Below are 9885 nucleotides of genomic sequence, written 5' to 3' on the forward strand. Positions count from 1 at the left end.
TGAGTCCTCCAGGTGTCCAGTTGGACTCAGGACTCACTCCTCCTCCTCCGAAGAGAGGAGACCGGCCGGGTGGAGCTGAGTAGCAGTGAACAAAGAGTAGAGAACAAACGTCCCCTTCTCTCTGAGACCCCGGTTAAGAAGCTTCTTGGGTCAATAAGTCACCAGCTGACCTTCAATCATTAACTCTGGAGGTGATGAGATATTAACCAAGCGCTCCCAGATGCTTCTCAACCCCTAAATCCTCTGATGTCCGAGAACCAAGTGCTCCCTCCTTTATAGCATCAACAACATGTGCGACTGAGACAGGGAGTGCTTCATTCACTGCATCCCCCCAAGGGAGGGTTCAGCTGGGAATAGGCTCACTTCAGGTGTCGGGTGTCAGAAAAGAAGCGCACCCAGACAGTCAAGTTTAATGGACAGGAGTCCACATCCCAGAGTGTTTATTTATGTCCTCAGAGGCGTTCAGTGACACAGCAGGACCAGGACCCAACAGGGTCAGGACCAGGGCCAAACAGGGTCAAGACCAGGACAAAACAAGACCAAGACCAGGACAAAACAAGACCTAGACCAGGACCCAACAGGGTCAGGACCAGGACAAAACAGGACCAAGACCAGGAAAAAACAGGACCAAGACCAGGGCCAAACAGGGCTAAACATTTGGCCTCACGTTCTTGCCAGTAAAATAAAAGGCTTTAAGCTTAAAACTTTTTTTTTTTTCAAAATAAAGTTCATGAAGCTGCTGAAACAAAGTGAGAACTCAACATGAAGAGTTCTATTTGAGATAAACAACCAGGTGAGGAGGTCAGGACTGCTGGAGGACTTCCTCTGATACACTGAGCTCCTCTCTCCTCCTCTTCATCTCCATCTTCATCTCCATCTCCATCTTCATCTTCATCTCCATCTCCATCTTCATCTCCATCTCCATCTTCATCTTCATCTTCATCTCCATCTTCATCTTCATTTCCATCTCCATCTTCATCTTCATCTCCATCTTCATCTCCATCTTCATCTTCATCTTCATTTCCATCTCCATCTTCATCTTCATCTTCATCTCCATCTCATCTCCATCTTCATCTCCATCTTCATCTTCATCTTCCATTAATGCACATTATTAACTTTGCTTCTTCCCCAGAGTCTTTTCAATTCCTTTTATTTTGTAGAGCCCAAAATCACAAAATACAAATTTGCCTCAGAGGGCTTTAAAATCTGTACAACATATGACATCCTCTGTCCTTACACCCTCACACCCTCTGTCCTTAGACCCTCACATCCTCTGTCCTTAGACCCTCACATCCTCTGTCCTTACACCCTCACATCCTCTGTCCTTAGACCCTCACCTCCTCTGTCCTTACACTTTCACATCCCTCACATCCTCTGTCCTTAGACCCTCACATCCTCTGTCCTTACACCCTCACATCCTCTGTCCTTAGACCCTCACATCCTCTGTCCTTAGACCCTCACACCCTCTGTGTAGTAGTAGGGTAGCCACAGGAGTAGTACTAGTACTCGTCAAAACAATAATGTATATTAATAACATTTATTGTATAATATGTTTTATTTATCATCTGTTCTATGTAGTTGAGCTGCTGCAACACCCGTATTCCCCCCATGGGGATCAATAAAGGAATATAATAATAATAATAATATATATATATATATATATATATATATATATATATATATATATATATATATATATAGACGTATAATTAGCATTAGCCTGCTGTTATTGGGTGTCTACTACTAACTTTTTTGTAGTTTTTGTTATGCACTTGTAGTTTTTTTATTCAACGTTGAATTATAAAATGTATTTTTAAGAAGCGACCCTTTTATTCTGAAACTGTTCTTTATTTGTATCGGCTTTTATTTTGTATGATTTAAAACGGAAGCTACCTATTTAACAGAATGCGTGTTTCCGTTTTGTGAGGTAATGAATCAGATACTTTTATTAGTGATCAGACACTTTATTGGTGATCAGATAACGTTATTAGTGATCTATAAGTGATCAAATACTTTATTAGTGATCTATAAGTGATCAGATACTTTATTAGTGATCTATAAGTGATCAGATACTTTATTAGTGATCTATAAGTGATCAAATACTTTATTAGTGATCAGATACTTTATTAGTGATCAGATACTTTATTAGTGATCTATAAGTGATCAGATACTTTATTAGTGATCGATACTTTATTAGTGATCAGATACTTTATTAGTGATCGATACTTTACTAGTGATCAGATACTTTATAAGTGATAAGATACTTTATTAGTGATCAGATACTTTATTAGTGATCTATAAGTGATCAGATACTTTATTAGTGATCGATAAGTGATCAATACTTTACTAGTGATCTACTAGTGATCGATACTTTACTAGTTCTCTTACCATTGTTATGCCGATGACACCCAGCTGGTCTTGTCATTTCCTCCCGGTGACACCCAAGTGGAGGCACGCATTGCTGCGTGCTTGGCTGACATCTCGAGGTGGATGGCGACACACACACCACCCTGAAGCTCAACCTGGACAAAACCATTGATGAGACTGTTCCTCCCGGGGAAGGGTTGCCCCGCTGAGACCTGTCCATCACCATTGATGATGCCGTGGTGACGCCAACTCGGACGGTGAGGAATCTGGGTGTGACCCTGGACGACCAACTGTCGTTCTCAGCAAACATTGCATCGGTCACACGCTCCTGCAGATTCCTCCTCTACAACATCAGGAGGATTCTCCCCTTCCTCACTGAGGAGACGGTGCAGGTGCTCTACAGGCTCTGGTCATCTCCCGCCTGGACTACTGCAACTCACTACTTGCCGGAGCCCGGCGTCGGCCATCAGACCTCTGGAGCTCGTCCAGAAAGCTACAGCTCGTCTGGTGTTCAATCGCCCCAAGTTCTCCCACACAACTTCCCCTCCGTTCTCTACACTGGCTCCCTGTAAGAGCTCGCATCCAGTTTAAGACTCTGGTGCTAGCCTACAGGGCAGTGAAAGGAACAGCTCCTTCCTATCTCCAGGCCTTGGTCAAGCCCTACACCCCTGCCCGACCACTTCGCTCTGCTGCCTCGGGCGACTGGTTGCCCCGTCGCTCAGAGGTCCCTCCGGCCGATCCACCCGGTCACAGCTTTTTTCTGTCCTGGCCCCTCAGTGGTGGAATGAACTCCCCACCGACGTCAGGACAGCAGAGTCGCTGCCCATCTTTAGGCGCAGGCTGAAAACTCACCTCTTCAAGAAGTACTACCCTGAGCCTTCCTCGTAGCACTTATTGCACTCGTATTAGTTGTTGCACTTACTGTATTTGTATCAGTTCGCTGCACTTATTGAATTTGTATTTGTTTACTGCACTTATCCTATTCGTAGTAGTTTGTAGCACTTACTATATTCGGATTAGTCTGTTGCAATTATTGTTTTCGTAGTAATTTGCCTCTGCACTATACTTTTGCTCTGGCTTATGCTTTAAGATGCTTGTTTAAGAAAGGAGATGCACTTATGACTTCTGGTGACTAGTAGTTCTCTTGAATACCTATGTTGAATACACTTCCTGTAAGTCGCTTTGGATAAAAGCGTCTGCTAAATGACTGTAATGTAATGTAATGTAATGTAGTGATCTACTAGTGATCAATACTTTACTAGTGATCGATACTTTACTAGTGATCGATACTTTACTAGTGATCAGATACTTTACTAGTGATCTACTAGTGATCAATACTTTACTAGTGATCGATACTTTACTAGTGATCAGATACTTTACTAGTGATCGATACTTTACTAGTGATCAGATACTTTACTAGTGATCAGATACTTTACTAGTGATCAATACTTTACTAGTGATCTACTAGTGATCGATACTTTACTAGTGATCGATACTTTACTAGTGATCGATCCTTTACTAGTGATCTACTAGTGATCGATACTTTACTAGTGATTGATACTTTACTAGTGATCTACTAGTGATAGATACTTTACTAGTGATCGATACTTTACTAGTGATCTACTAGTGATCGATACTTTACTAGTGATCGATACTTTACTAGTGATCAATACTTTACTAGTGATCTACTAGTGATCGATACTTTACTAGTGATCGATACTTTACTAGTGATCGATACTTTACTAGTGATCTACTAGTGATCGATACTTTACTAGTGATTGATACTTTACTAGTGATCTACTAGTGATCGATACTTTACTAGTGATTGATACTTTACTAGTGATCTACTAGTGATCGATACTTTACTAGTGATCGATACTTTACTAGTGATCAGATACTTTACTAGTGACTAGTGATCAGATACTTTACTAGTGATCTACTAGTGATACTTTACTAGTGATAGTGATCGATACTTTACTAGTGATCGATACTTTACTAGTGATCTACTAGTGATCAGATATACGATACTTTACTAGTGATCGATACTTTAGTAGATCGATACTTTACTAGTGATCGATACTTTACTAGTGATCAATACTTTACTAGTGATCTTTACTAGTGATCAATACTTTACTAGTGATTGATACTTTACTAGTGATCAATACTTTACTAGTGATCGATACTTTACTAGTGATCGATACTTTACTAGTGATCTACTAGTGATCGATACTTTACTAGTGATCGATACTTTACTAGTGATCTTTACTAGTGATCGATACTTTACTAGTGATTGATACTTTACTAGTGATACTTTACTAGTGATCAATACTTTACTAGTGATCAATACTTTACTAGTGATCGATACTTTACTAGTGATCGATACTTTACTAGTGAGATACTTTACTAGTGATCGATACTTTACTAGTGATCGATACTTTACTAGTGATCAATACTTTACTAGTGATCAGATACTTTACTAGTGATCAATACTTTACTAGTGATCGATACTTTACTAGTGATCTACTAGTGATCAATACTTTACTAGTGATCAATACTTTACTAGTGATCGATACTTTACTAGTGATCGATACTTTACTAGTGATTGATACTTTACTAGTGATTTATACTTTACTAGTGATCAGATACTTTACTAGTGATTGATACTTTACTAGTGATCGATACTTTACTAGTGATCGATACTTTACTAGTGATCGATACTTTACTAGTGATCAGATACTTTACTAGTGATCGATACTTTACTAGTGATCGATACTTTACTAGTGATCGATACTTTACTAGTGATCAGATACTTTACTAGTGATCGATACTTTACTTTACTAGTGATCGATACTTTACTAGTGATCGATACTTTACTAGTGATCGATACTTTACTAGTGATCTACTAGTGATCGATACTTTACTAGTGATCAGATACTTTACTAGTGATCAGATACTTTACTAGTGATCGATACTTTACTAGTGATCAGATACTTTACTAGTGATCAGATACTTTACTAGTGATCGATACTTTACTAGTGATCAATACTTTACTAGTGATCAGATACTTTACTAGTGATCGATACTTTACTAGTGATCAGATACTTTACTAGTGATCGATACTTTACTAGTGATCAGATACTTTACTAGTGATCGATACTTACTAGTGATCAATACTTTACTAGTGATCGATACTTTACTAGTGATCGATACTTTACTAGTGATCAATACTTTACTAGTGATCAGATACTTTACTAGTGATCAATACTTTACTAGTGATCAGATACTTTACTAGTGATCAATACTTTACTAGTGATCGATACTTTACTAGTGATCGATACTTTACTAGTGATCGATACTTTACTAGTGATCAATACTTTACTAGTGATCAGATACTTTACTAGTGATCAATACTTCACTAGTGATCAATACTTTACTAGTGATCGATACTTTACTAGTGATCGATACTTTACTAGTGATCTACTAGTGATCAGATACTTTACTAGTGATCGATACTTTACTAGTGATCAGATACTTTACTAGTGATCTATACTTTACTAGTGATCTTTACTAGATGATCTTTACTAGTGATCAGATACTTTACTAGTGATCAGATACTTTACTAGTGATCAATACTTTACTAGTGATCAGATACTTTACTAGATGATCTTTACTAGTGATCAGATACTTTACTAGTGATCAGATACTTTACTAGTGATGATCTACTAGTGATCAGATACTTTACTAGTGATCAGATACTTTACTAGTGATCTACTAGTGATCGATACTTTACTAGTGATCAATACTTTACTAGTGATCAATACTTTACTAGTGATCGATACTTTACTAGTGATCAATACTTTACTAGTGATCTACTAGTGATCGATACTTTACTAGTGATCAATACTTTACTAGTGATCGATACTTTACTAGTGATCAATACTTTACTAGTGATCGATACTTTACTAGTGATCAATACTTTACTAGTGATCAGATACTTTACTAGTGATCAGATACTTTACTAGTGAGTGATCGATACTTTACTAGTGATCAGATACTTTACTAGTGATCTGATACTTTACTAGTGATCGATACTTTACTAGTGATCAGATACTTTACTAGTGATCAATACTTTACTAGTGATCAGATACTTTACTAGTGATCAGATACTTTACTAGTGATACTTTACTAGTGATACTTTACAGTGATACTTTACTAGTGTGATCACTAGTGATCGATACTTTACTAGTGATCGATACTTTACTAGTGATCAGATACTTTACTAGTGATCAATACTTTACTAGTGATCAGATACTTTACTAGTGATCAGATACTTTACTAGTGATCAATACTTTACTAGTGATCAATACTTTACTAGTGATCAGATACTTTACTAGTGATCAGATACTTTACTAGTGATCAGATACTTTACTAGTGATCGATACTTTACTAGTGATCAGATACTTTACTAGTGATCAGATACTTTACTAGTGATCAATACTTTACTAGTGATCGATACTTTACTAGTGATCGATACTTTACTAGTGATCAATACTTTACTAGTGATCGATACTTTACTAGTGATCGATACTTTACTAGTGATCGATACTTTACTAGTGATCGATACTTTACTAGTGATCGATACTTTACTAGTGATCGATACTTTACTAGTGATCGATACTTTACTAGTGATCAGATACTTTACTAGTGATCAGATACTTTACTAGTGATCAGATACTTTACTAGTGATCAGATACTTTACTAGTGATCTTTACTATGACTTTACTAGTGATCAGATACTTTACTAGTGATCAATACTTTACTAGTGATCGATACTTTACTAGTGATCAATACTTTACTAGTGATCGATACTTTACTAGTGATCAATACTTTACTAGTGATCAGATACTTTACTAGTGATCGATACTTTACTAGTGATCGATACTTTACTAGAGGAACTACCTCTCTGGTTTTATTAGTTGTAGTTTTATGGAAACTATTTTGAAAAACCCCGGAAGCGCGTCGCTGCCCGGCGGAGGTCAAAGGTCATCCCGGAACATCAACACCGTGACGTCACCGCCATGTCGCCCTGCTCCCGCACGGTGTTCGCGCTGCTGCTGACCCGCATGTGCTGCTCCTCCGCGGGCCCGCGCATCCCGCACATCGCCGCTTACTTCGGCACCAAGACCCGCTACGAGGACGCGCACCCGCGGCTGCTGCGGGACGCGCTGCGGGCGGACGGCTCGGCGCTCAGACCGCCGGCCGCAGCCCGCTGCTCCCCGCTGCACCTCACCGCGCTGCTGCGGCACGGCAGCCGCTACCCCACCGCGCCGCTCGTACGACGCATGCGGCAGCTCAGCGAACTGGTCCGCAGGGAGGGGGGGCACCGGGGGGGGGGCTGCAGGACCAGAGCGGCTGGGACATGTGGTACACAGAGGACATGGACGGTGAGAATACACACACACATGTATATATATATATATATAAATACATACATACATATATAAATCCATCCATCCATCCATCTCCTCCGCATCTCTAAGGCTGAGCCCAGCCACCCTACGAAGGAAGCTCATTTCGGCCGCTTGTATTCGCGATCTCATTCTTTCGGTCACTACCTAAAGCTCATGACCATAGGTGAGGGTTACTACCTAAAGCTCATGACAATAGGTGAGGGTCACTACCCAAAGCTCATGACCATGAGTCACTATCCAAAGCTCATGACCATAGGTGAGGGTTACTACCTAAAGCTCATGACCATAGGTGAGGGTCACTATCCAAAGCTCATGACCATAGGTGAGGGTCACTACCTAAAGCTCATGACCATAGGTGAGGGTCACTACCCAAAGCTTTAACCCTCATAGGGTGTTCGTATTTCTGTTACACAGGAGGTGCTGCTGGGTCTGGTGGACCCATTGCCTTTTAATTCAACATAATCATTTTAATATAATCTTTTTTTTTTAAATACTCACCAGATGGTTACTTCAACCAAATTGCAAGAAATATAAACAACACATATGTTAAATTTGTTCCCTTTCCCTTTGTTAAATCACATTTATGAAAAGAGGTGCCACTCGTTTTTCTTTATTTTTTTATTAAAATGTAACAAAATAAGGAAATGCATCATAAACAGGCATAACTGGGAAACATAAACATAAACATACTCAATAACATCTGTCTGAACAACAAATTAAGGCATTTGAACATGGCAATTATACTTATATCAGACTATACCACACATGAGGGGCAGAGTCTCACTGTATGTGCATTGCATATGTATTTTTTGCACTGCTTGCATGTATATTGGGTTTTTCTGTCCATCATGGGTCCACACGCTTCACAGCGTTTCTTTTTGGTGCTGCCGGCCACAATCTAGAATAATGAAAAGATAAGGATATTTACTAACACTCCTCATCTCAGAAACATGAATTATTATACTACAACCTCATCACGCACTTACCTCAGGCTCTGCAGATGGTGGTTCTGTAATTTGGCAGGATGTGGCACCATCATGTTCCTCCTGAATCCTCCTCACAATGGCTGCAGAGACTGGAGTTCTTGGAAGATTTTGTCTCCTTGCAATGTGAGGTCTCACCAACGTTTTCCCCAATTCCTGAAAGAGACGCCTCTTCTGCAGCTTTCCCTATTCCACTCTGGGCTTTGGGCTCTCCCCAATTCCTCGAGGAAAAACGCCTCTTCTGCAGCTTTTTCCCTATTCCACATGGGATGGTCCTGGGCTTTGGGCTCCTCTGCAAAAGTCCTGAGGCTCTTCTACGTTTGGGAGCTGGCTGATTCTGATCCTCCTCTTCAAGCTCAGTGTCCGACTCGGCATTTTCGGAAATGTTGTCCTCACTTTCTGACACTATTTCCTCTGCATCACTATCAAATCCCTCTGTCTCTTCAAAAAACATCTGCAAGGCAGTCTGAACAGAGAATCGCTTTGCCATCTTGATCAGTCGTGATATGGAACCACGCTGACAGAGCCTTTTTATAGTGTCAGGTCCCCAAACTTGGTTCCCGCAAGTCAGAGGGTGAAATGTGTGGGAATATGGGTGTAGATAGTGTTGGGTTCTCAAATTTTGCCACAATGTTGCAACCTTGTGCGGGAACAGTGGGCGCCCACTGTGGCTTCTCGCACCAAGGGTACGAGAACCTGCTCTACTCTCCTCTCTCACACACACACACACACACACACACACACACACACACACACACACACACACACACACACACACACACACACACACACACACACACACACACAGAGAGGAGGAAGGGAAAATGAGGGTGCACAGGACCTTTGATTTCCACACTTAAACTAGCTCCGGGTCCACTGGACCCGAACACCCTGTGTGTAATATAAATGTGATGGGGGGTATACAGGGGGGTCATTGAAAATGTTTTCTGATTCATGTTCCTCACAGAAAATGAGCCAAAGCCAATGAATCTTAGTTCAAAAAAATAATTATTTGTATCACTTTGATTAAGCTAAAAACTGAAAACGGGTCCCACAGACCCGAA

At 40.2% G+C, this 9885-nt stretch overlaps 1 protein-coding gene across 1 annotated transcript; it reads left to right on the plus strand.

Annotated features, from left to right (window-relative positions):
- Positions 1-7397: 7397 nt before the first annotated feature.
- Positions 7398-8300, plus strand: LOC129115860 (multiple inositol polyphosphate phosphatase 1-like). Its single transcript, XM_054627089.1, has 2 exons — positions 7398-7811; positions 8253-8300. The coding sequence occupies exons 1-2, from the start codon at positions 7446-7448 to the stop codon at positions 8298-8300; spliced, it is 414 nt and encodes a 137-aa protein (XP_054483064.1). The 5' UTR covers positions 7398-7445.
- The last annotated feature ends 1585 nt before the right edge of the window (positions 8301-9885 follow it).

The sequence above is a fragment of the Anoplopoma fimbria genome, unplaced genomic scaffold, assembly GCF_027596085.1.
Source record: "Anoplopoma fimbria isolate UVic2021 breed Golden Eagle Sablefish unplaced genomic scaffold, Afim_UVic_2022 Un_contig_7639_pilon_pilon, whole genome shotgun sequence".
Classification (NCBI taxonomy): domain Eukaryota; kingdom Metazoa; phylum Chordata; class Actinopteri; order Perciformes; family Anoplopomatidae; genus Anoplopoma; species Anoplopoma fimbria.

Coding starts and splice junctions, on each gene's coding strand:
- LOC129115860 (XM_054627089.1), top strand. CDS start 7,446: ATGTCGCCCTGCTCCCGCACGGTGTTCGCGCTGCTGCTGACCCGCATG. Junction 7,812..8,252: donor GTACACAGAGGACATGGACG/GTGAGAATACAC, acceptor TCTGTTACACAG/GAGGTGCTGCTGGGTCTGGT.